The 27,811-nt window shown below is 42.1% G+C and overlaps 1 protein-coding gene across 1 annotated transcript in view; it reads left to right on the top strand.

Moving 5' to 3' along the window:
* The window catches only part of RCOR1 (REST corepressor 1), a 129,154-nt gene that overhangs the window by 73,576 nt on the left and 27,767 nt on the right, over positions 1-27,811 (top strand). The window contains exon 3 of the mRNA XM_047080041.1: positions 7,090-7,173. Within this exon, the coding sequence (XP_046935997.1) occupies positions 7,090-7,173 (84 nt within the window). The remainder of the gene's footprint in view (positions 1-7,089; positions 7,174-27,811) is intronic.

Genomic DNA, 27,811 nt, shown 5'->3' with positions numbered 1-27,811 from the left:
TTTATGGACATAATGAAGCAACATGCTGATGCTTTCTATTCTTAATTCTTTGAAAACAAATTCTGATTAGGACCCAATAGGTTAACTTCAATAGGTCTGACCTGCAGTTTTGAAAAACATTGTTACTATATATATTATATTTAGATATGGATTGCTGTGTTGCAGGGTATCCACACTTCTATTTTATCACACACTGCCAGTTTTCTCTCTAAAGGGGTTGTACAAATGGACATTTTCACTACTAGTGTGAATTCTCTTTTTTCTTCCCCTTCACGGGCATTTGTAATTTCAGTTACCTTCTACTTTCAGTCAGGTCTGGGCTTATTATTTTTTCTTTTTTAGAGAGAGTGTGTGAGTGGAGGTTGGGGGTGGGGGGGGGAGAGAGAGAGAATGAATGAATGAATGAATGAATGAGTGAGTGAATGAATATATGCATATATATCTTAAGCAGGCTCCATGCCCATTGTGGAGCCCAACACAGGACTCAAGCCCACAACCCTGAGATCATGACCTGAGCCAGAATCAAGAGTCAGAGCCTTAACTGATTGAGCCACCCACATGTCCAAGTCTGGGTTTATTTTGTAAGGTTTATAAAACTTGGCAATCAATTTTAAACAAAGAGAGCAGCTTCAGAGTTAGCACCGTTAGCAGACATCAGTATCTATCCAGAAATTAATGACATTGCTTTGTTTTCATCATATTTATTTCTTTAGTTTACACTCAGCAAAATGGATTAGTTTTTGGTGTACATATTTGTGAGTGTTAAGACGAGCATAGTTTCACATCACCACCACCATAGTTGGGATACAAAACAGTTTAATCTCTTGAGAAAATTACCTTGGACAGTTCTTAGCCTTCCTCGTACTTCTAACCCCTGGAACGATGATCTTTTTCCATAGTTTTGCCTTTCCAGAATGTTATATAAATGGAATCATATTATATGTAACCTTTGGAGACCTGATTCTTTCACTGAATATGATGAATTGGAGATAAGGCCGTATATCAGTAGTGTATTTTTTATTGCTGTTCAGTATTCCACGTGTAGATGCTCCACAGTTTATCCATTTACTTTTTGAAGGACATTTGGGTCCCCTCCCCCACCTTGCTACTTTTTACCAGTTGTGAATAAAGCTGCTGTAAATACTGTATACAAGTTTTATTGTGAACATACGTCAATTCTGTAGGGTATGTACCTAAGAATGTGATTGATTGTTGGGTCAGTAATTTTTTAAATATCATTGCATCTTTATAAGAACTGCAAAACTTTTCCTGACTGGCTTTGTCATTTTATTTTGCATTTACACTAGCACTGTATGAGAGTTTCAGATATTCCGTTCTAGTCAGTGCTTGGTATTGTCCATTTCTTTTATTTTAGATATTCTAATAGAGTATGTGTTAATTTCTCATTGTGGCTTTAATTTGCATTTTCCTAATGGCTAATGATCTCGAGCATTTTTTCACGTGCTTACATACCATCTGTATATTTTCCACTGGTGAAGTAGTTGTTCAGATTTTTTGCCCATTGTTTAGAAAGTGGGTTATTTTCTCACTGCATTTTTGAAGTTCTTTATACATTTTGGATACAAGTTCTTTGTCAGATACATGATTTGTGAATGTTTTCTCACAGTCTACAGTGTCTCTTACAGTTTCTTTTGTAGAGGAGAAGTTTCAAGGTTTTGATTAAGCTCAATTTACCATTTTTTAAACTTTTATAGATTGCACTTCTGGTGTCATATCTAAGACCTCTTTTCCTGAACCAAGTTCATGAAGATTTTCTCATTTTTTTTCCTAAAAAATTTATCATGTTAGGTTTTACTTTTATATATGAGATCCATTTTGAATAAAATTCTTCTAAGGTGTGAGGAATAGGTTGAGGTTCACTTTTTTTTTCCTCTAATGTTTGTTTATTTTGAGAGAGATAGAGACAGTACAAGCAGGGGAGGTGCAGAGAGAGGGCAAGAGAGAATCCTAAGCAGGCTCTGCGCTGTCAGCACAGAGCTCTATGCGGGGCTCCATCTCAGGAACCATGAGATCATGACCTCAGCCAAAAGTTGGACACTTAACCAACCAACTGAGCCACACAGGCATCCCCAGATTCACTTTTTTTTTTTTTTTTTTTTTTTTGCATATGGAGATCCAGTTGTGAAAAATCCTCTTTGTTGAAAGGGTATTAAATTGAATCCTTTCTCCATCGAATTGCTTTTTTGCACCTCTGTTACAAATCAGTTGACCATATTTATATGAGTCTATTTCTGGTCTGACTTCTGTTCATTGATCTGTGTACCTGTGTTTTGCCAATACCACACTGTCTTGATTACTATTCCTTTATACATTAAGACTTAATAGTGGTGTGAATCTTCCAACTTTGACCTGGTTGTTCTGGCCTCATTTGACTTCCCTTTTTAATCTGTCCTTTTGTTTTCTATTAATATGGACTCACAGGTTGTTATTTTATTGCTGTCATTTATTTATTTTTGCTTACATTGTTTTTAGATTTGGCCAGGGAGGAGGCAGATCCCATCATTCTTTGAACACTTTTTTACCTCCTGGCATAACAAGATATTTCATGGTCCTCTTGGAGATTTCCTGTCATAGTCCTGGAATCAACCATTTCTCCAAGGAGACCTGGTTTCTTTTATTGGAGAATGGTGTTTAGAATTGAGATCTGGGAGCTAGGTGTGCTCATGTCCTCATTATTGCTGGACTGTCATTGCATCAATGCTCTCTCAGGGGACATTGAAAACTATGAGCTTGTACTATTACACATCAAACCTGTCCAGCACTACAGAATTCTTTCTAGCCCTTCCTTTAACTCTTTCACTCAGCATAATTGAGATTCATTTATGTATATTTAAATAGTTCTTTTTTTTTAAAAGAAAAACTGCTGAGAAAAATTATTCCATTGAGTGGCTATACCACAATTTTAGTTATGAAATTACCAGATCCCCTCCCCCCCAAAGTGATGGCACCATTTTACATTCTGACCAACAGTACATGAAAGTTCTAGTTTCTCCACATTATTGCCAAACCTTTGTATTGTTAGTCTTTTTAACTTTCTACTTTTTATAGGTATGTTTTGGTATCTTGAATCGTTTTAATTAGCCTTTCTTCGTTACCAACAATAGCCAAACTATGGAAAAAGCCCAGATGTCCATCCACTGATGAATGGATAAAGAAGGTTGTGTGTGTGTGTGTGTGTGTGTGTGTGTGTGTGTGTGTGTAATGGAATATTGCTCAGCCATCAAAAATAATGAAGTCTTGCCATTTGCAATGATGTGGGTGGAGCTAGACTGTACTATGCTAATAAGCAAAATAAATCAGAGAAATAACCATATGATTTCACTCACCTGGAATTTAAGAAACAAAACAGATGAACATATGAGAAGGGGAAAAGAAAAAAGAGAGAGCTAAATAAACCATAAGAGACTCTTAGAGAACAAACTGAGGATTGATGGAGGGACGTGGGTGGGGGATGGGTTAGTTAGATGGGTGATGGGTATTAAGGAGGGCACCTGTTATGAGCACTGGGGGTTGTATGTAAGTGATGAATCACTGAATTCTACTCCTGAAACCAATATTGCCCTGTATGTTAATTAACAAATTTAAATAAAATTTTGAAAAAAAAATAATTTGCCTTTCTCTAATGACTATTGATTTTTAATAGCTTTACATTCCATGTGCTTATTTGCTATCCTTATACTTTCTTTGGAGGCATGTTTATTCAAATCTTTTGCCCATTTTTTTTTAAATATATGAAATTTATTGTCAAATTGGTTTCCATACAATGCCCAGTGCTCATCCAAAAGATGCCTTCTTCAGTACCCATCACCCACCCTTCCCTCCCTCCCACCCCCCATCAGCCCTCAGTTTGTTCTCATTTTTTTTTTCAACGTTTATTTATTTTTGGGACAGAGAGAGACAGAGCATGAACAGGGGAGGGGCAGAGAGAGAGGGAGACACAGAATCGGAAACAGGCTCCAGGCTCCGAGCCATCAGCCCAGAGCCTGACGCGGGGCTCGAACTCACGGACCGCGAGATCGTGACCTGGCTGAAGTCGGACGCTTAACCGACTGCGCCACCCAGGCGCCCCTGTTCTCATTTTTTAAGAGTCTCTTATGCTTTGGCTCTCTCCCACTCTAACCTCTCTTTTTTTTTTTTTTCCCCTTCCCCTCCCCCATGGGTTCCTGTTAAGTTTCTCAGGATCCACATAAGAGTGAAAGCATTTGGTATTTGTCTTTCTCTGTATTATTTTGCCCATTTTTTAACAATATGATTATTTCTTTGTGTTGAGTTCTGAGGGTTCTTTATAGATTCTGGATACAAGGCCTTATCAGATATGTGATTTGTAATTATTTTCTCAGTCTTTGGCTTGGCTTTTTTTTCCTTAAACGGGTCATTTGACGAGTAGAAGTTCTTACTTTGGATAAAGTCCAATTTATGAATCTTTTCCTTTATGGATTGTGCTTTTGGCGTTGTATCTAAGAACTTTTTCAACCTAAGTTCAAAAGATTTTTGCATGTTTTCTTCTAGTAGTTTTATAACTTCTGGCTTCACGTTTAGTTCTGTCATCAGTTTTCAGTTAATTTTTCTATATTTGTATATGTAAGGTATGGATCCATTTGATTTTTTTTAAATGTTTATTTTGAGAGAGAGAGAGAAAGAAAAGGGGAGGAGAAGAGAGAGAGAGAGGGAAAGAACCCCAAGCGGGCTCTGCGCTGTCAATGCAGAGCCCGACAAAGATCCCACCAACTGTGAGATCATGACTTGAGCTAAAATCAGGAGTCGGATGGATGCTTGACCAACTGAGCCACCCAGGCGCCCCTGTTTTGTTTTGTTTTGTTTTTAATATGAATATCCACTTGTTCCAGCATCGTTTGTTGAACAGATTCTTTTTCTCCATTGAATTTTGCCTTTGCACGTTTGTGGAAGGAAAATTAGTTGGTCCTATATGTGCGGTTCTGTTTTTGGACTCCTGTTATGTTAATTTATTTCCCTGTGTGCCAGGACCACACACCGTCTTAATTACTGAATCTTTATCATTAGTTTGATTCAGGTGGATTTTCCAGTTTGTTCCTTTTTTTTTTTTTTTTAATGTTTGTTTATATTTTGAGAGAGAGAGAAGGATAGCACAAGTGGGGAAGGGGCAGAGAGGGAGGGAGACACAGAATCCGAAGCAGGCTCCAGGCCCTGAGCTGTCAGCACAGAGCCTGATGTGGCTCAAACTCACAAACCGTGAGATCGTGACCTGAGCTGAAGTCAAGAGCCAGACACTTAACTGATTGAGCCACCCAAGTACCCCTGAAAGAGATATTCTTTAATTTTGATTTTTATTAACTATTTTGATTTTTACCTTTTTTTTAAACTATCGATCTCATTTCCTACAACTTCGCTAAAACTCATTTTTTTGAGTAACTTTTTGTAGATTCTGTAGATTGTCTACACAAATGATCATCTGTGAATAAAACCATTTTAATTCTGCTTTTCCAATGCGGATTCCTTTTATTTCTGTTTTGACTTCTGATTTTTATTTAAAATACAGCAAGATTGGGGCGCCTGGGTGGCTCAGTCGGTTAAGCGTCCGACTTCGGCTCAGGTCACGATCTCACGGTTCGTGAGTTCAAGCCCCGCGTCAGGCTCTGTGCTGATGGCTCAGAGCCTGGAGCCTGTTTCCGATTCTGTGTCTCCCTCTCTCTCTGCCCCTCCCCCGTTCATGCTCTGTCTCTCTCTGTCTCAAAAATAAATAAACGTTAAAAAAAATTAAAAAAATAAAAATAAAAAAAATAAAATACAGCAAGACTGTATTCCATGTGGGGTCCTCATCTTTGTTGATTGTATTTCATTTTTAGATTATGTGTAGCAGTAACACTGAGCTATATACATATAAAAAGGTGTCCTCAGGGGCCAATGGGAGCATCTCTTTTCTCCTTTTCCTGTCTCTGTATCCTTCACACGCTGTTCCCACTTTGCCTGATTTCCAGTGTCCACTCTGGTTCTTTCCCTCCCACCACCCTGTCATTTTTCTTTCAAGTAACTGCCCCATAGGTTTTACTGAAAGTATAGGAATTCTTTCTTTATAAAACCTAGAACACATTGACAGATAAAATTAAGTAAAAGATTAGATACCTGGCAGTGTCATAAAGAGACAAGAATTCTTAAACCAGGCTTTATGAATTTTCTAAAAGTGTGTTTATATTTGTGTGTGTGTTTCTATTTCATTGGGATTTTTTTCTAGAGAGCGGAGTCCATAACTTTCATATCCTTAGAGGAATTTATTTAAGCAAACAAACAAAAAGGTAAGAATAATACCGTTAGAATGAATAAGTTTGGGCCTACCCAGTGCAAGGGTTAGTGAGATTAGTAAGCCTCTTGTGTCTTGAGTCCTCTGTACCTTTGGAAGATAACATTTTATTTTATTCTACTTTTTTTGAAGATAACATTTTAAATGTCTCTGTTGTAGTGTATGACTGTTGTTTGTGGTTAATCCATTTATACATGTCAGCTCAGCACCTGGCGCTTGTAAACCTTTGGTCTTCTATTTTGTATCATAGAGTTTTAGGAATTTGAATGCACTTTAGTTTGCTTTCAGATTAAGTATTTTTAATGCTTATTTTTTAATAAAGTAGTTAAAAGAATCTTTGGATTCCTGTTGTCAAGTCCCTAAAAAGTTACTGTGGCAGAGAAGGATAAGGGTATTCAAAGCACACGGGAAGAATACGGATATCCTGGGTGTCCCGTGTCTGACGGCCGGGCATTCTAGTGTGTAGCAGTTTAACCACTGGGCACTGTAGCCATGCAGTCCTGTCTCCGCCTCCTTCTACCAAACGACCTGTTGAGTTTCCTCACCGAGCAAGTGAGAGTAGTAAACCTGTTTGTTAAAGCAGTAAAAGACTTAAAAGTAGACGTGTTTGGGCAGACTCAGAGCCCCCCTCACCCTGTGACGGTAAGGGTGCAGGTTTCCTTGGGGCAGGTCTCAGTAAAGGGTGGGCGATGTCACGATGTTCCGAGGATTAAAAGATCAGAATGGTGCCGTTAGTCATCGCTTGTTATGTCTGTTAAATTATAATAATTTTCTTTTTTATTTCTACCAAGCCAAACTAGCGAGACGCAGTCAAGAACGAGACAATCTTGGCATGCTGGTCTGGTCACCTAATCAGAATCTATCAGAAGCAAAACGTAAGTTTTAGAACACTTTCATTTTTCACCTTTCTTCTTTAAAGCAAAGTTGTTTTTTTGTTCTTTGTTGTTTTTAAATGTTTATTTTTGAGAGCACACAAGCGGGGGAGGGGCAGAGAGAGGGGGACAGAGGAGCCAAAGCGGGCTCTGCAATGACACCAGCCAGCCCAGTGTGGGGCCTGAACTCGCAGAACCGTGAGATTAGGACCTGAGCTGAAGGCGGGTGCTCAACTGACTGAGCCACTCAGGCGCCCCGGACAGTGTGCATTTCTTTACTGTAGCCTGTCATAAGGACTTAAATATTTTTTTTTCTTCTTAATGTTTATTTATTTTGAGAGAGAGTGTGAGCAGGGGAGAGGCAGACTGAGAGAGAGAGAGAGAGAGAGAGAGAGAGAGAGAGAGAGATGGTGGGAGAGAATCCCAAGCAGGCTCCGGTCAGCACAGAGCTGTCAGTCCCGATGTGGGGCTCAATCTTACAAACTGTGAGATCATGACCTGAGTTGAAATCAAGAGTCGGACGCTTAACAGACTGAGTCACCCAGGAGCCCCAGGGCTTAAAATTCTTAACCAGTGGCTTCATAATTTACTTTATCCAAAATGCTGTACAGGCTAATACTGGAGTAACTAGGAGGAAAGGCTCAGAGTGGAAAGGAAATTATAACGTGGTGTATAACTCCCCCAGCTGGGAATTTACAGATCCGTACATTTCTAATTGGAGGGGTTACAAAGGGCAAAAATATGTCATTGGAAACAGGCTTTATACTGTAAGACTTCAACTTAACTAGAAGAACTTGTGAATTGCCTCTTTGTTTTATGAGTTTAAAGTTGTATTGGGATGAATACACTGAGCTACTTTGGATTTTATTGGGGAGCGTTGGGGTCCTATAGTTACTAGTAATATTAAGTGTATATTCAAAGTTTGCTTTTTCAGCTTTTCTGTTGCCTCTGCTCAAATAATATCAGCAAAAATAATTTTGTGTCAGACATTGCCATAAGTCTCTGGCAGTTTCAAATTTTTTCTTTCCTTTTTTAAAAAAAATTTTTTTTAATGTTTATTTGTTTTTGAGAGAGCAAGGGAGAGCACAAGCTGGAGAGAGGCAGAGAGAGACGGGGACAAAGGATCCGAAGCGGGCTCTGTGCTGGCGGCAGAAAGCCTGACACAGGGCTTAAAGTCATGAACCGAACTGTGAGGTCATGACCTGAGCTGAAGTCGGACACTCACCCGACTGAGCCACCCAGGCGACCCCAAAGTTTTTATTTTCTTCATAACTTAAGGGTGAAGAAAAACTAAATCCCCTTTTGGAGAATTTTTCAATGGGGGTTCATAGGTAGAATTTATGGGGATTTGTAAACTTAGAAATCACATGCAAAGTTTTTTGGTATGTGTTCATTTTTCTGGAGAAAAAGGACATTGGATTTTCAAAGGGGTCTTTGACAAGAGTCAGTGCTCTGAAATGGGGTTGGACTTGGAAAGTCACCAGTGCTAAATGTTATCAGGAAACTGTTAAATTGTGAGTGAAGGCTCAAATTCTTAGGCTTTGATCAGGATTTCCCGAAGTGTGTTTTCCGGTATTAAGATAAGTGTTGAGGGGCGCCTGGGTGGCTCAGTCGGCTAAGCGTCCGACTTCAGCTCAGGTCATGATCTCTCAGCCTGTGAGTTCGAGCCCCGCATCGGGCTCTGTGCTGACCGCTCAGAGCCTGGAGCCTATTTCAGATTCTGTGTCTCCCTCTCTCTGACCCTCCCCCGTTCATGCTCTGTCTCTCTCTGTCTCAAAAATAAATAAAGGTTAAAAAAAAAAAAAAAAAAAAGGTAAGTGTTGATAGGTTTCCACTGCCAAATGAGTGTGAGAGATGATACATATTAAATAATCTCTTCTTGTGTATTCGGTATCCGTGTCAGCATAGTCAGGGTGCAGAGAGCTCATATGGTAGAGAAACATGTTTAATTTTGACCAAGAAGGATCTTTTTTTCTTTTTTTTCTTCCCTTTCTTTTTCTTTTTCTTTTTCTTTTCTTTTGTATAGTACCCTCCATGGAACACGGGAAGTTCAAGTACTCTTAGTAATGGTGAATTTAGCAGTAATAAAATAATCTCAGTCTGATCTGATTTTAAGAGTATCTTAATTTTGCCTCTATCAGGCTGGTGCTTAATGAGTTTATAATGAAGAACAGAATAGCAGAAGGAAGGGTATTGGCATTTCTGATGTCTTTGCTGTGCTGGGGAGGACGTTTTAAGTATTTCCTGTTTGTTTATTTCCCCTTTGAGCCCTTGCATTAACTTAAAAAGCAATCAGTTCCATTTTTGAACATGTTCTTTTTAACAGAAAGCTGAAATCTTCCTCCCTGTAATTTTTAGAGCTTTGTTTTCTTGAACTCTGCTACAGAAACCTTCCAGATGAGTCTTTTGGATGTTCCGGCCATCCCACCTCCTTTACCGTCCTAGTCCAAGTTCAACCTGCCTCGTTGCTTTGGGTTTTTTCTAGACGATTGGCTCTTTGGGTGTCTCTGTCTCTTGCACTCCCAGACGTTACAGTTGGTCACAGTGTCCATTTGAAATGTTGGTGCCCAGAACTGAATATCCAGAATCATGAGCATTTGTTGAGTCTTTGTGCCAAGCACTGCATTAAATGCATTCACACTTTACAATAACTCGAGGACGTTTTTGTCCCCGTTTTACAGTTGGCGTTCCACAAGTCAAAGAGGTTTGGGAAACTGACACAGTAAGAGGTTGAGCATTATCTAGGTTTGCTGAGGTCGTGAACCCTGGTTCATGCTCTGAGTGCCTCTCTCAGGGAGAGCTCATTAAGTCTCGGTGTTCTGTATTTTGGCCACTGTCCTTTTGTTACTTCAGTTCACCATTGATCAGTGCCTTTTGCTCATGTATTACCTGTTGACATCTGTGGAGTCAGAATTTAATTTTTATATTTTCTCATTCTTTCTAGACCTAGAAGAAAAGATAAGAATATGAAGTTAGTAGATTTTTATTTTTTTGGTTTTTTTTTAATTTTTTTAATGTTTATTTTTGAGAGAGAGAGAGAGAGACACAGAGTGTGACTGGGAGAGGGGCAGAGAGAGAGGAAGACACAGAATCCAAAGCAGGCTCCAGGCTCTGAGCTGTCAGCACAGAGCCCGATGCAGAGCACGAACTCACAAACCACGAGATCATGACCTGAGCCAGTCAGATGCATAACCGACTGAGCCACCCAGTTGCCCCAAAGTTAGTAGATTTTTAAACAATGCTGTTGCCTAAAATAAATTTGTGGTTTTAATGTAAGCCTTTAAAATGACTTTTAAAACCAGTATACAAGTTAACATTCACGTATTGTTGAAAGTTCAGAAGACACAGAAACTTACAAAGAAGGAACTGCTCACACAGTATTTCATTACCCAGAGATAAGTGTTGTTAAATGCTCTGGGATTTTTTCCAGTCCTCTTTGTTTCCTCTTCTGTCCTATAAGGGACATGATGGTGTTTCTCCATGTGTGGGTTTGTCTGTGTCTCTGTATTTTCCCGAATATTGACCGGAGCTTTTCCCACACTGTGAGATAACCATGTGCTATTCTGTCATCACATGGATATGGAAGTATATCTACCCTTCTATTGAAAGTGTATTGTTTCAGATTTGTTGCCTGTTGTAAAAGAAAGCTGTAGTAAAATTCTGAATCCTAGAGCTTTGTCCTCTTTTGTTTTTTGTTTGTTTTTATTGCGTTTCTAGTATTTTCTTAAGATAGAGCTCTAGGAATGGAATGTGGGTTAATGGGAACTTGCCAAACTGCTCAAGTGTGAGGATGTGAACATGACGTGGCATCTTGATGTGAGTTAGGTTCCTCTTAGTAGGCTCCCACTTGTGGAGCTTTGGGAATCATCTAGTTCTTGGCTAGTCATCTAATCATAGGCCTTAAAATGTGATTGAAGTGTGATTGCAGACACGTATACATAATTTTTTCCGTTTGCACACCTATCATTCCCCCGCAACTCCCTTCTCCACAGTATAGTGTCACAATAGAAGTTTTTTCTACTTTCCTTTCTTCTTTATTTTCTTTTTTTTTTAATTTTTTTAATTTTTTTAATTTTTTTTAACTTTTTTTTTTTTTTTTTTTTTTGAGACAGAGAGAGACAGAGCATGAACGGGGGAGGGGCAGAGAGAGAGGGAGACACAAAATCAGAAGCAGGCTCCAGGCTCTGAGCCATCAGCCCAGAGCCCGACGCGGGGCTTGAACTCACGGACCGTGAGATTGTGACCTGAGCCGAAGTGGGACGCTTAATTGAGCCACCCAGGCGCCCCTCTTCTTTATTTTCAAAGACTGTGAAAGTCTTGGCTGTCCAACATTGATTCTGACTCTGTGTAGATAGGAGATTTGGAACATGTATAGATGGCTAGCAGGTGTCCCTCGTCTAAGGATGTCTGCAGATCCCTGGTTTTTCTTGTGTTTTCTTTCTTCTCAAGTGTCTGTTTAGATAGAGCTGTGCCTCTTAGGGGTACCGCAAGTTTACAAAAGTATTTTGTGGTTATTAAAATAAATTCTGTTGTCAAAATTTCACACAATACAGAATGTATAATGTAGACACTTAACGCCCTCTCATAGTCACTGTGTATAATATATATGCTTTTCCTAATATTTTTATACATATTAATTAATATATAAATTTTTTATCACAAAGTATGAGTTCAACAATTTGTTCTTGACGGTATATCTGGGACTCTGTTCTATCTCAACACATTTACTATTGCCTGGTTTTTAAATAACAGGTATGGGTGTCCCATAATTTGATCTTCCTAAAAAACTGAAGTGTGGTTGATACACAGCGTTGTACTAGTTTTCAGGTGGACAACACGGTGATGCGACAACCCTGTACGCTATGCTCACGAGTGTAGCTGCCACCTGTCACCATGTGGCAGTGTTACAGTGCCACACTTGCACTGTCCCTTTCATTCCTGTGACTTCCTCATTCCATAAGTGGATGTTTGTAGTATTTCAGTTCTTCTTTCTTTTTATTTTTTTTTATTTTTTATTTTTTTTTTTTTAATTTTTTTTTCAACGTTTATTTATTTTTGGGACAGAGAGAGACAGAGCATGAACGGGGGAGGGGCAGAGAGAGAGGGAGACACAGAATCGGAAACAGGCTCCAGGCTCTGAGCCATCAGCCCAGAGCCCGACGCGGGGCTCGAACTCACAGAGCGCGAGATCGTGACCTGGCTGAAGTCAGACGCTTAACCGACTGCGCCACCCAGGCGCCCCAGTTCTTCTTTCTTTTTAAAACTTACTTATCTTTTTAAGTTTTTGGCGCTCATCACCACAAGTGCACTGCTTGATCCCCATCACCTAGTTGACCCGTGCCCCCACTCCTGCCCTCTGGTAACTGTCAGTTTGTTCTCTAGAGTAAAGAGTCTGTTGCTTGGTTTTTAAGCTTTTTAAAAAAGCTGTAGGGAATGTTCTCATTTCTTTAGGATAAATCCCTAGAAGTAGAGTTCCTAGGCTAAGGGGCAAATGCATTATTTCTTGTTATTTCTTTATATTCTTTTCATTTTCAAAAATATATGTAATGTTTAGAGCAGTTTTAGGTTCACATCCAAATTGATCAGAAAGTACAGAGATTTGGGGTGCCTGGGTGGCTTAGTCGGTTAAGTGTCCGACTCTTGATTTTGGCTCAAGTCGTGATCTCACGGTTCGTGGGATTGAGCCCCATGTCGGGCCCTGTGCTGACAGCCCAGAGCTTACTTGGGATTCTCCCTCTCCCTCGCTCTCTGCCCCTCCCCCATGTATATTCTCTCTTTCTCTCTCTCTCTCTCTCTCAAAATAAGTAAATAAACTTTGAAAAAAGAAGAAAGCACCAAGCTTTCCCAAATACTTCTTCTGCCCCCACAGTGCACACCACCCCCACCATCCCCTACCAGAGCGGTGCACTTGTCGTAATCGGTGAACCTACGCTCATAACATCGTTGTCACCCAAAGTTCATAGTTTACGTCAGGATCCACTCTTGGTGTTGTGCGTTCTGTAGGTTTCGGCACACGTTATCGTGACATGTATTCACTATTGTAATATCGTACTAAATCCTTTCCCTGCCCTGAAAATTCTCTGTGCTCTGCCTATGCGTCCCCTCCCAACCCCCTAACTCTTGGCAACTACTGACCTTTTTACCGTCTCCATAACTTTGCCTCTCTCAGAGTGTCAGAGAGTTGGGGTCCTATAATGTGGAGTCTTTTCAGAGTGGCTGTTTTGACTTAGTAGTACGCATTTAAGTTTCCTCCATGTCTTTTCCTGGCTCGTAGCTCATTTCTTCGTAGCGCTGAACAGCATTCCCCTGTCTGGACGGCCCGTGGTGTGTTTACGCGTTCACCTGCTGAAGGACGTCTTGGTGGCTTCCGAGTTCGGGCAGTTATGAAGGAAGCTGCTGTAAACATGTATGTGCAGGTGTTGGCGTGGACGTAAGTTTTCGGCTCCTTGGGCTAAGCACGAAGGAGCAGGATCGCTGGATTGTTTGTTAAAGAATACGTTTAATTTTGTAAGAAATTGCAAGACTGTCTTCTGGAGTGGCTGTGCCGTTTTGCATTTTTGCCAGCCGTGAATGAGAGTTCCTTGTAAGTATTTGGTGGTGTCGGTGTTTTGGATTTTAGCCACTCTAAATAATACGCGTATAGTTCATGTTCTTTTAAACTAAAAAGCAATAGGTACGTACAAGATAAAATCTTCTACGTTCTGGGTGTCTGTTAGTCCTGACACACTTTTTTTTTTAATGGTCATATAATACAGGTGTTTCATAGTTAAGCATTTCTAAACAGTGTTGTAGTGAACATCATTGAAGTGGGGTTGGTAGGTCAGATGGTATGTACTTTTTAAATTTATTGATTTTTTTTCTACATTATAGGAGTGTTCCTGTTTTCTAAGACATCTCTAGTACTGGGTATATTAATTTTTTCTTTCATTCTTTTTAATGTTTTACTTATTTTGAGAGACAGAGAGCGCACAAGCAGGGGAGGGGCAGAGGGTGGGGGGAGAGAGAGAGAGAATCCTGAGCAGGCTCTTCGTTGGAAGAGGTGGGGCTCAAACTCACGAACCTTGAGACCATGACCTGGGCCAAAATCAAGAGCCAGACATTTAACCAACTGAGCCATGTAGGCTCCTCTTAATTTTTTTCTTTAAAAAAATTTATTAATAATTATTGTTAAAAAAAATTTTTTTTAATGTTTGTTTATTTTTGAAAGAGAGACAGATTGTGGTTGGGGGAGAGGCAGAGAGAGAGGGAGACAGAATCTGAATCTGAGCTGTCAGCCCAGAGCCCGACGCGGGGCTGGAACTCCTGAACCACGAGATCATGACCTGAGCCGAAGTCAGGTGCTTAACAGGCTGAGCCACCCGGGCGCCCCTTCAATAATTATTTTTAATTGTAGTAAAATACACATGATGTGAAATTTACCATCTTAACCATTTCTTTGCTTCCAAGTAAATTTGATTGTGAAATTATAACAAGCAAATGAAATATGTTGGTTTGTATTTCCATCTTAACCATTTTTAAGGGGATAGTGGTCTTAAGTACATTCACATTGTTGTGTACCCAGCCTCCAGAACGCTTCTCATCTTGCAGAACTGAAACTCTGAACTCATTAAAAAAAAAAACCCAAGGGGCGCCTGGGTGGCGCAGTCGGTTAAGCGTCCGACTTCAGCCAGGTCACGATCTCGCGGTCCGTGAGTTCGAGCCCCGCGTCAGGCTCTGGGCTGATGGCTCAGAGCCTGGAGCCTGTTTCCAATTCTGTGTCTCCCTCTCTCTCTGCCCCTCCCCCGTTCATGCTCTCTCTCTCTCTGTCCCAAAAATAAATAAACGTTGAAAAAAAAAATTTAAAAAAAAAAAAAAAAAACCCAAGCCTACATTTCCCCTCCCCCAGCACCTGGCAACCACCATTCTGCTTTCTGACTTAATGAATTTGACTCCTCTGGGTACTTCGTTTGGTGGAATTATACTGTTTTGGTGACTGGTTTATTTCACGCGGCAGAAATGTCCTCAGGCGTCATCCACATTGTCGCCTGTGGTACAATTTCCTTCATTTTTATGACTGAGTAGTTCTTCCTTGTAAGGAAAGGCCACGTTTGTCTCTCATTTACCAGTGATGGACACTTGGGTTGTTTCCACATTTTGGCTGTTGTGAACGCTGCTGCTGTGAACATGGGTGTGCAAATATCTCTTCGAGACCCTGCCTTCATTTCTTTTGGGTGTATACTCAGAAGCGGGATTGCTGGATTTGGTAATTCTAGTTTTGAATTTTTTAAGGACCTGCCATCCTGTTTTCCACAGGGGCTGCTGTCATTTTATATTCCCACCGACAGTGCATGGGGTCCAGTATCTCCACATCCTTGTCAGAATTACCATTTTCTGCTTGTGTTTTTAATAGTAGCTATCCTAATGGGTGTGGGGTGATACCTGATTGTATGGGAATATTAATTGCTTTTTAAAGTTGGCCGAACTGACAGAAAAGGATTTCATTAATTATTACTAAGGTTGAGCGTCTTTGTATTTTGAACTTTTAAGAAAGTTTATTTATTTTGAGAGAGAGAGAGAGAGAGAGAGAGAGCGCGCGCGCGCGCGCACACATGTGAGTGGGGGAGGGGCAAAGACAGAGGGAGAGAGAATCCTAAGTAGGCTCCACACTGTCAGCGCAGAGCCCGACACAGGGCTCGATCTCACTAACTGTGAGATCGTGTCCTGCACCAAGATAGAGTCACTTAACTGCCTGAGCCTCCCAGGCACCTCTGTATCTTGACTTGTTAATTCTTCTGTACATAGCAGTCAGGCCTTACCTTATGTGTTGTTTGGTTTGTTTTTTAGAATTACATGTAGTTAAATTGATTAATCTTACTTGTGGCTGCTCGCATACTGTCATGCTGAAAAAAGCCCTTCCACCACATATTATATACTGCGCACACCTCTGTTTCTTCTGCCCTCCCCTCCTCCCGCCTCTCTCCTCGTTACATCATTGTTCTATCTGGAACTATTTAATTCTTTCTCAAATCTTCACTTAGGTTAAACTCGTGTGTGTACTTTGGTCTTTATCTGAATTCTTGACTCTGTTTCATTGACTGATCTGTTGTTTCCTGATTTGTACCATTTTTATTCTTTTCAGTGTTCCTGGTTGATGTATTTATTTTTCTGGGTGAAGTTTAGGCTCATAGTTTCAAGCTCTCTCCAAAAGTATCTTGATTGGGGTTATCTGGAATTTGAGTTTGTTTAGTGAGCATTGGTTTCATTCACATTTTTATTGAGCGCTTTGTGTGCTTGGTAGTGTGTGGCAGGAGTGAGGGAGTCAGGAAGCTTATGTTCTAACGGAGAAAGAAGGGAAGATGAACCTGTAAACTGTAATTTATGTGTATTTCCTCTACTCCGGCTCTTCTTTTTTGGATGCAAAAAACTTGAGGTCTAGAAAAGTGAGGTCAAATGCTTAAGGAACCACAGCTTCTTAGTAGCAAAGTTTGGGCTAGATCTCTGGTCTCCAGGTGGCATTTATTATACACATCTGCCTTCATATGCTGCTTTTCTTAATAAACTATAATTGCATTCTTAAAGCATTACTGATACTAGACTAGCTGCTTTGGGCTGTGTCTGAGTGAAACTTCAGCGAGAGCTACGACCTTTGGGGTATGCCTAGAAAATGTGCCTTGTAGAGACGCATTGCATATGGAGGAAATATAAATAATTCCAGGTAGCGTAGAGGAGAACAGTATGCTTTTATTATTATTATTATATATATATAGTATATGTACTAAATAATATATAGTATGTAATAAGTAAATAGTATATATATTAAATAATTCTGGAAAATTACTTGATGAAACAATGGCATGAGATTTAGGGGACACAGGAATGAATGAAGGTTGAAAAGTGGTAGAATCTGGAGGTTGGCAGATGGTGAGAGAAATGGAAGAATGGTCACCAATTGGAGATGAGGACAGTGGAGTCTCATTTTAGCTTCCAGCACCTCCTGTGGGCTGTTAGCATCCCTCCCCCACCCCACCCCACCCCCGCCGTGGGACCCAGCAGAAAGCGCTACATTTTCCTGGATAGAAACAGGGGAAGTATTGGAAACAGTTGACATTCTGGGTAGAATGTTGAGGAGGGTAAGAGTTGGCTTGTGGGCAAGGTGCATAAGTGTGCTGCAGACCGGGGGAAGGACGCCTGTGCGCCTGTATTTGTCCGTGTACGAAGATGCGGGGAGAAAATGCAGTGCTCTGTTTTGGAGACCTGCCTGGCTGCAACACCTGTGGTCCTTGGGGAGGTGAGAAGCCTTGAAACTGTGCCAAGTCTCTTGACAGCCTTGTGGTTTAGTGGAGAGCCAGGGCTAGAGGCAGTGAGTGTCGATCCATTCCGGGTGAGAGAAGTTGATGCCCTCAAGGCTGTGGCTGTTAGAGGGAGGCTTGATCGAAATGTGGAAAGTCAGGGGCGCCTGGGTGGCTCAGTCATCCGACTTCAGCTCAGGTCGTGATCTCACGGTTCGTGGGTTCAAGCTCCGCATGGGGCTCTGTGCTGACAGCTCAGAGCCTGGAGCCTGCTTTGGATTCTGTGTCTCCCTCTTTCTCTGCCCCTCCCCTGCTCGTGCTCTGTCTGTCTCTCTCAAAAAATAAGTAAACATTAAAAAAAAAAAAAGTGGGAAGTCAAATTGGCAGTGTCGGAAGTGTTTGAACTTGCTCAAAGGAGATGGAGATCATGGGAACATGGGGTAAGGGGGGGGGCCCGGGGGGCTTTAATAGGCCTTTAAGTAAGCAGGGCGCTGTCATATCTGGGCACGCCTGCACCCTGCCGTCAGTTATTCCACGCGTGTGCATGAAGATGCCTATGAGTCACTCTTGTTTCTGTGATAGGACATCATCTCCCTATCGGCCTTGCTCCCTGGTCACCATTGTGAGGTACATGGTTGCCCCCCTCTGCTCCCATGTGTGAGCACCCTCCCCACCCCATTTCAGGCTGCCCTCCCTTGGTCTGCACCCTAGATGCCCGCCCTGCTTGCCCCAACCTAATGGCTTTAGGGCAGCCTTCTGTCTGGGGCCGCCGCTGTGGGTGCAGTACACGGTACCTTCGTATTGCCCTCTTGTCCCTGCCCTGACACGTACACCCAGCCAGGGCCTGGACTTTGTGTGGCAGGGCAGCTGAAAGTTAGCAAAACCAAGTGGACATGTTGGTAACGAGAAATCTCAAAACTTCTTTTTTTTTTTTTTTTTTTTTACTAGATAGTCTTGTTGTCTTTGAAATGTATACAGTTAGGCCAGACCTTATTCCCAGTCTGGTTCACTTTACTGTGTTAATGAAAAACAAACAAACAGAAGTTTGCCAAGGCAAGTGCAGTCAAATGTAAGACAAAACGGTGGCCTGAGAGCACAGTTTAGAAGGCAGTTTTAGGAGAGAGGATAGGCCAGGAAAGGGGATAATCAGAGCATGACTTCTGTTGTTTGACTCTCTTTAAGTTAGGGCTTGGCTGTAGGAGGTGAACTGGAGCCAGAGGGCAAGCCAGCGGACAACTGTGCCCACTGTGGGTCGCTTCCCGAGGAAGCAGACTTCCTAGACTCAGCGGCACTTGCCTCGGGTGTAGAAATTTGCAGGGTAACGCTGGCTATCGGGAATCAGGAAAACAGATGGTCCCGCTCATTTATGCATCGCCTACTTTATAGGTTACGTATAATCAGTGCTTTTGCAGTTATTTAAGTGTTTGATTGCATTTTGCTTTTATTTTATAAAAATGAGGAGAAACTGGAACCGTGGTAAGCACAAATCTCCATGTTAAAATTGACATAGATGGAAATCATTAGCTAATGCCAGAGACCATCAAGCTGGATGTGATTTTTGAAGCTAGTTGACTATTGACTATAAAGAAAAAAATTAACACCTACAACGTGCTAGACATACAGAATTTAAAGATGTGTCGAAAAGCAAAGTCAAATTAGAGATTTTTTAAAATTTCTTTTTAATGTTTATTTTTGAGAGAGAGACAGGGCAGGAGTGGGGAAAGGGCAGAGAGACAGAGGGAGACACACAATCTGAAGCAGGCTCCAGGCTGTCAGCACAGAGCCCGATGTGGGGCTCAAACCCACGAACCGTGAGATCATGACCTGAGCCAATGTCCGACGCTTAACCGACTGAGCCACCCAGGCGCCCCAAATTAGAGATTTTAAAACAAGTTGTAGCTTTCTTGGAATGAGAACCTTCTTTGGAGCTGCAGCACACGCAGGCGCTTCTCTTAGGGCATTTGAGTTCAGTCCACATTGTCAAGATTATATTGTGTGTGAAAGTTTCATAGATACAGAGTACATTTTTTAACTTCCAAATAAATACATAGTACATGTCAAGAATCACTGTTCAAAACATCCCAGTGGCTTTCCAGTTCACTACAGTGTCAGAGGACTGGACAGTTGGCCACAAGGCCCTACGTAGTCTGAGCCCACTCCTGAGCCTTTTCCATTCCTTTGTCTGGAATACTCTTTTCCCAATGTCCACATGGCCCTCTCCCTCAGTTCCTCCTCGCTGCTTACGCGTCCACTGACAGAGAGGCTTTCCTTGACCACACTACGAAATGAGAGTACTGCCTTACCTTGCTTCGTTTCCTTCGTTTTATTTATCGTCGTCCGACGTGGTATTTTTTGCTTCGTCTCTCTACTGAAAACTGATGAGGAACCTGGTGTGTGTGCTCCGTTCTCCGGCGGTCCTCTTGGCACGTGGTGGGAGCGCGATAAATACTCGTCCAGTGAATGAGGAAATGTTGGGGTTGTGGACACTGCCCTGTGTGAAGATTTGCAAACGTAGGCTTTTCAGCTGTGTGTTCTGCATCTTGGTCATCTGGAATCCTCCAGCATCTTCTTTGCCACCCGCCTAATGACCGTTCGTTGGCTCGGTGCATATTTGAGAGATGTGTATGCGCCAGGCACTGGGGGAATACGAGAGTGAACAGTCTGACAAATCCCTGTGCAAGTGTAACTCACAGTCTGATGGGGACCTGCCCTGGTGAATTACAAGGTCATCGACAGGAGGGAAAAGTGTACTTAAAATTCGTGCCTGCTAGTTCTTTGACTGGAATGTGTGCAGGGGTAGGGGTCGGATCAGCACTACTGGCCTTAGTTCTCAGTTTTTTATAAAGAAATGGCTTTCAGAGAGCTTGATAATTGGGATGTGAATGTTTTTTTAATGTATGGACATTATTTTTATCATTTTTATTCTTATTTATTTAGAGTTAGGTAAAGTGGTAAGAACTTACTAGAAAAGACACAGCTGGGTTTACAGACTATGGTTGAAGCCTGCAGTTAAAAATTAAGGGTTACTGTACCCTTTCATCATATCCGTGTGTCTTATCATCATCCTTTTCTTTTAGACTTCAAGAATTTCCTCTTGTTACATTATAATTTATTTATTCTTTCTGTTCACGATGGACATTTGCTTCCAGTTCTTTATTGTTACAACTGCTACTGCTGGGAACTTTCTTTGACTTAGTTCTTGATATCCATTCGACATGTAGATCCTCAGCTGTGAGGTCAGTGCCAGAGTATTTCCCAAAGTGGTCAAACTGGTTCATACTGCTACCAAGAAAGTGCAAACTTTATCTGCTTCATGTCCTTGCCAGTAATTGCTTTCGTGGGACTTCTACATTTCAGACCGTCCAGCGAGTTCAGCACTGTTCTCATACCAAGGAATTTTGCTATTTTTGTTACGTGTGATAGTGGTATTGTGGTTCTATAAAAAACATGTCCATATTTTTAAAAAGTTGTGTATTGGGACATATATCTGGCTCAGCTGGAAGAGCATGCAACTTGATCTCTCATGGTCGTGAGTTCAAGCCCCATGTTGGGTGCAGAGGTTACTTATATAAAACATTAAAAAGATGCATATTATATATATGTGGGGATGAGATAACTGGGATTTACTTAAGTTCTTGAGCACAATGTAAAGCACATTTTGGGATCAACTGGCCAGATTGGAATACAGACACAGATTATTGTTTAAATGTTGAATTTACTGTTCTGTGGTTATGTAAGAGAATAATACACCTACTCTTTGAAGATACAGGCCAAGGATTTAAGAGTACGGAGGCATAATTATGACACTCTCCAATGGTTCAGAAAAGAAATTACATATATACATACAAGTTTGTTTTTATCGTTAAAAATAGCCTGTAATTCCTATACCCATCACGTGGGTATAACAAGTATTAAAATTTTGCTTTCATGTCCTTTTTCTATGCTTCTGTGCACTCTGGTTTTAAGCACAAATAGGTCATATTATAAATAATAGTTTTTCAACTTTAATTTTCTGATAATTAAACATTAGACTGAGTTTTGATCCCTGAATAATATCCCATCATATAGCTCAATTTATTTCACCATGTCTTCATTCTTGAATGTTTCTATTTTTTCAATTTTCCCCTACTATAAATAACAAATGAGTAAGCAGGAATTTATAATGTCCTTTTCCAGTAGAAAAGAAAGCCTTCCTTGATTCTGCAGATCAGGTTTCCCAGTTAAGTGTGTTCAGAGTTCTTTTTCTCTGACGCCTATGACAATTGGAGTTAATTATTTGTGTCATTATTTCTCAGCCCTCCAGACTGAGCTCTCTGAAGGCCGACTGTTTTAATCTTAACTGTATAAGCAGCATTGGGCACACAGTCGGCCTGAAAGATGCATTGACTCAGTGGAGAAGGGTTAAATGTAAAATAGAATAATTAAATATAAAATACCACCTTTCTGCACACCTGCTTTGAAAACTCCAGTTTCTTTAACTGGATGAAAGTTCCCCCACCCCTACCCTCACCCCCCAAGATTCAGGCATTGGACGTGGTAGGATTTACAGCTTTGGCGGAAAAACCTGCCCACTCCCAACAAACACGCCATTCTCCCCCGCCCCCCATTCTCACTACAGCACTGTGCAGTTTAGCCTCCGTTTTCAGGGCTCGGGAAACCTGGGCCCACAGAGGGGAAGCGACCTTGCATCAGGTTGTGCTCCTGTGCACTTCCTAGAACCCAGCCTCCCTCTGTGTTTCCCTTGGCCTGTTCGTCTCACTTAGAGATCCCTCTTTTGTGTGCCCTTGTACACAATGGGTTGTACTGAGGGAGGGACCATTGTAAGCACAGGGCGGCGGAGGCAGGGTTAAACATAGGCCCCTATAACTCCAGGCTTGTAGACAAGCTGTAAGGAGTCACTAGGATTTGCGGGCTCGTAAACCCTTCTTCTGACCACCTCCGCCTTTCCCTGCCCATAACTCCTCTGCAGGAGGTGGGCCTGAGATCAGTAATTTAGAAGAGAATCACTTTGTATAGTCACTGAAAGGAAATATTTTTGCATGATTGAAATTTACAACTCACAAATTCGCAAACCTCCTTTTATATAGTAATAATATAAAGAAGCACATTTCTTCCTATGTCTGTGGTCCTGATATTGTCTGATCTTTTTAATACCCAAACTTAAAGATTTTGTGCTTGTTGAAGTGCTTTTTATCACATTAAAATGAAGAATGTTACCACACTCGTGTTCTTTACCTTAATGTAATGCTCTAACTCACCAATTCTCAAAGTCATCTGGGGGCATTGTAAAAGCAAACCAGAACATCTAGAGTATAGTCGGTTCTTTCCTTGATCAGGTGTGTTCACTTCCTCAGAACTCGCCGAGCTGTGCCTTATACGTGTGCCTTTCCTCCACGCCCGTCATGCTTCCTAAAACCGATGTATACATCCACACACATACGTATACACACATAAACACACATACGTGCAAACACATGCATGTGTACAAAAGAGGGTGGAGCGCAAGAGTTAGTACGTCAGACAAGTTTCTTGGCTGGTTCTCCTGGGTCGGGGCTAGGAACCACTGGCCTGGTGGACACACGGCTCTAATGGGGCTGGAGGACTGGGTTTCTCTCCAGAAACTGCTTCTGTGGCTCTAGAGTGCAGTCTGCCTCGAATGGAAACGCACAGGTGCTTATGAAGGAATTCATTTCGGTAAGGTTTTGCTTTTGTGTATTTTGGCTCCTCTGCTGCCTTGTGAAGGGTTAGAACCGGACGTCATCTCTTATACTTTTGTCCGACAGATGAGGAAATGGGTTGAGCTTGTAAGCTCCTGACGGCAAGCAGGGACAGAGGGCTCCACTGTTGCCAGCTACGAGCTTGTGAGTGAATCCGTAGTGTCTCTTTGCCCCCTCTTCTGTCCGGGAATGTTGCCTTCAGTTAAGACAGAGGCAGACCTCGTCTTGCGCATTGTTCCTTCTGCTCATGCTGTACAAAGGGAAACACCTAAGAGAGCAAGTGAAGTTATTTTGAGTGCACAGGTGCCTGCTTAGGGACATGGTCGTCAGGCAGGTTGACTTGCTGGGAGAGATGCATGAGAATAGTGGGTCGCTGGACTGATTTATTCTTCACCGTACGTAGGCTTTGGGCATTTTTAAGGGAAAGGTGGTTATTGTTGTAATTGCAGCCAGACGTCATTCTAGTGACGATCCATTTTGAAAACACAAGAGATCCTATCTGTGTGGTTCTGGAAGACACAAGTGTATGACAACTGGAGTAAAGGTGGAGGCATGTACTTCCCTTTTCCTATTGCAAGTTTTTGTTCGTTTTGTTTTGTTTAGAGAGAGTGAGCACATGCTCCAGGAGGGGAGAAGGGCCAAGGAAGAGAGGGAGAACCCTTAAGCAGGCTCCGTGCTCAGCACGAGGTCTCTGACACGGAGCTTGATCCGGTGACCCTGGGGTCACGACCTGAGCCGAAATCCGGAGTTGGACGCTCACCTGACTGAGCCACCCAGGTGGCTCTTATTGGCTAAGTTATTTTTTTAATGCAGCACACAAAATGTTAAATTTAACATGAAAAAAAGCTTTTTTTAATTACTCATAAAATGTTTGCCCTGGAGCCACTTTTAAGACCATAATAGTCAATCCACTCTTCTGCTGATGAGGAAAAAAGGAGTAGAATTTATCTGCAGTCATACAAAGTTGATACTGGTTGGAGGGGGAATATAGAGGTAGAGATTAGGTAGGAATAGGTGCCAGAAACTGAATTCAAGTAAGTGTGGTTTGGTGGGGTATTTATATATATATTTATATGTTATGATGATGATGATGATTATATTTATATATATATTAATGTTTACTTTTGAGAGAGAACGAGTGGGGGAGGAGCAGACAGAAAGGGACAGAGGCTCTGAAGTGGGCTCTGCGCTGACAGTAGAGAGCCCCATGTGGGGCTCGAACTCATGAACTGTGAGATCGTGACCGGAACGAAGTTGGATGCTCTACCAGCCGAGCTACCCAGGCGCCCCAGTGTTTATATTCTCCTTTCCACTTGATCAGATTGTCTGTGAGACTGAGTTGGATTTTGTAGTATTTACTAGAGTGTTGGGGGATGGCGCTTCTTCTGTAAAGTGGGATTTTAACAAAAGTGCATTTTACTACTGTGTGCACCCACCCTCACCCCCGCCATGCCCCGGGGAATCGTTGGGATGTTAACTGTAGTAATATCTGTGCCCACCAGGTGGCATAATTGCTTTACTTAAATGATTTAAGCTCTTTTTGATTCTCTGTTAGTGATAACTCACTTCTTATTTTAATAATAAAAGGAGATGCCACGATATGAAAAAAATTGTGGCATGCTCAGTTTGAGTTATGCGAGAGAAACTGGTGCCACGTTTCCTTTGTAGTACGAATGCTGCTGCAAATGTTACGATGATAACATTTTTTTCGAACTGTATTTAAGGTTATAGCTTTGTCCTCAACCCACCTTATGGTGTCAGCCTCTCGCTCCAAATAGCATATGCAAGATCACAAGGTGTCCTGAGTCTGCAGTGTCCAGAGGAGGGAGGAGTGGGTGAGCTCAGGTGACCGTGGCAACTTTCATCTGCATTCTTCCCTTTTTTGCAGCTGAGTTCGAGACTCCCGCTAATGGTACTGAGGACATTTAGTTCGTCGGCTTGAAACCTGAATATAGAAAACAAGTGAGGCCTCCGACAAGGCAGCCATTTGCCCGTTACCCTCACTTTCCATCAGTTCCCTCATCAGCCACAGTTTGATTTTCTTAACTCCACTCAAGCGACATGGACTAGGTTGGCTTGCCTGGCTCAGTTCTCTGTACCGTGGAGTGCCCTTCTCTCTCTGTGTCCTTTACTCAGGAGATGGGATAGCCTATAGAGGTTTAACATCACAGGTGCTGTGGTCACACACTCTGTGTGTATGTACGTCTTGTTTCTGCTGTTTACCAGCCGTGTGACCTTGGCCAAATGACTTCTCTGAGCTTCAGTTTCTTTCTTTAGGAATGGGACTGATAATGGAATTATTGGAGAGGATTAAAAAGAATCCTTTAGGGGGGGCGCCTGGGTGGCTCAGTCGGTTGGGCGTCCGACTTCGGCTCAGGTCATGGTCTTGTGGTCCGTGAGCTTGAGCCCCGCATCGGGCTCTGTGCTGACATCTCGGAGCCTGGAGCCTGGAGCCTGCTTCGGATTCTGTGTCTCCCTCTCTCTCTGGCTCTCCCCCCACTCGTGCTCTGTCTCTTTTCTGTCTCAAAAATAAGTAAACATTAAAAAAAAATTAAAAAAAAGAATCCCTTAAAGAATTTTAGAACAGTGGCTGGCACATAGTAAAGTCTCAAATATTAGCTACTGTTATTAATCAGTATAGCTATTGAATCTTTAGGAAGCTTGTCTTGATTTAACATCATTATCATCATTATTTACTGATTATTTTGGATCCCATGCTAGTCTACATCTGTACTGTTATTTATGTATTTCTGTTCTCTGTTACTTGTGTTGTTTCAAGCTACCTCAGGAAATCAGTTCATTTTTCTTCTGTATTTTGGCCTGCTTTTCTGTACACAGTAAGGGTAGTTCAAGAAATGTTTGAGTAGGCTTTAGGAATTTTGTAAATTTTCCTGATGAATCTCACACACATTCTGCCTTTAAGTGATGTTGCCCCAGAACATAACGCCTTTACCTGTACTTTCTGTAATGCTAAATTCTTGTCAGAGAAGCCAATGGTTTGTACAGTCTGTGCACTTTTTTTTTTTAATTTTTTCTAATGTTTATTTATTTTTGAGAGAGAGAGAGAGAGACAGTGTAAGCAGGGGAGGGGCAGAGAGAGAGGAAGACACAGAATCCGAAGCAGGCTCCAGGCTCCGAGCTGTCAGCACAGAGCCCGACGCGGGGCTCGAACCCACGAACCGTGAGATCGTGACCTGAGCTGAAGTCGGACGCTTAACCGACCGAGCCACCCAGTTGCCCTCCCGTATGTGCACTTGTTAAAGAATCGAAGTGATACGTGTCTTTATCCATCATAATTTAAGATTAGACATTTCTCCTTGGTTGTTTCCGTGGGAATATTCAAGTTTTTAAAATATTGCACTTACACAACGATAGAATGGTTTTTAAAGGAGAGTACGCCAAGTAACCGATCTTTCTGCTTAGAATGTCCGGTCAGCTTCTTCTTGCACCCAGATGACTGCCTGGTTCTGTCCCCGTGCAGTGGGGAAGGCTGGTGGGTGCGAATGACCGGGCCCTTGCCAACATCCTGGCATTTCCTTAAGCCACATGGACTTTGGGCATCGTCCTCATCACAGCATACTTAATGACCCTCGCCTGCCCGCAGTGGCTCCTCACCCCCAGATTGGGACAGACTCTGGTTAACCTTTAATTTACTAGAGATGAAATCAAGATTACTGTTGCCAGAGATGAGAAAGTACTGGAAAAGTCCCCGGGAACCCCGTGTTCGTTGTTTTAGAGCTTTTTGCCTCCCTTTCTGATTCATCCTTCATCCACGACCTAACGTATCCGGTCATCCTTTGTTTTCATGAAGGCATTTGGGAGTGGATTTTATCGTCTTAGGTTGCAAGCTTATTTTTGCTTTTAAGGAAAGCATGTGGGAGGTTTTGAAAATGCACACTTTACATTTTCATCATGCCCTACCAGCAGCTACTGGCATGTTCTGGAAAGGAGCAGGGTAGGTGGTAGAGAAGATATTGGGGACTCTAGAAACTGGTGGGTAGCCCTTGTCCCCCTGACTGTGAAAGGGAGCAAGAGCTGAGGACCCTGTGCGTACAGTAGGGAGGCAGTGAGAGACAAGGCCGTCGGCAGCATCCGTTGTGCGCGCACACGGCCCTGTTCTGGATTAAGTCCGGTCTTCAGCATTCTGGGAGGACTTCCTGCTCTGCTGTGGTTTTCAGTTCGGTGCTGACGCAGCTTTCCTGGTGAGAGCTACTTCCTGGGAAGGTCAGGAGAGTGGCTAGAGGTACCGCGGTCGAAACCGTAGCGCTCACCGTGCGTCAGGCACCACCGCCTGTGAACTCCTTTTGTCCAGAGACAGCCAAGACTGGACCTGCGTCTCTCTCACCACACACCTGACCTGTGCTGCCTTTTCACTTGCTGGGAAAGAACCTTTCTCTCCCGTGACATCATTCACATGACAGCACCCCCAGCATTCTTTTGGCAAATTGTTCATCCAGTCTTTGTTGGACTTTGGGGACATGAAAAGAGTGAACGGTTGTATTTTTGCTGGTGGGTATCAGATGGTAATTCTTTCGCAAGTTGCAAGGCTCCCCATCTATTGACTTGTTTTGTCACGCCTTCACCTCACCTAGTAGAGATACCAAGTGACTTCCCCCTAAGTGGCTCTGATTAAGTCCTTTCTTCCTTTGTTTTAGA

The sequence above is a fragment of the Lynx rufus genome, unplaced genomic scaffold (genome assembly GCF_022079265.1).
Source record: "Lynx rufus isolate CCGP_SWC_20201006 ecotype Redwood Valley unplaced genomic scaffold, mLynRuf1.p SCAF_17, whole genome shotgun sequence".
Taxonomy (NCBI): domain Eukaryota; kingdom Metazoa; phylum Chordata; class Mammalia; order Carnivora; family Felidae; genus Lynx; species Lynx rufus.
The sequence above is the reverse complement of the archived record's forward strand: the minus strand, read 5'-3'. Positions and strand labels throughout refer to the sequence as shown.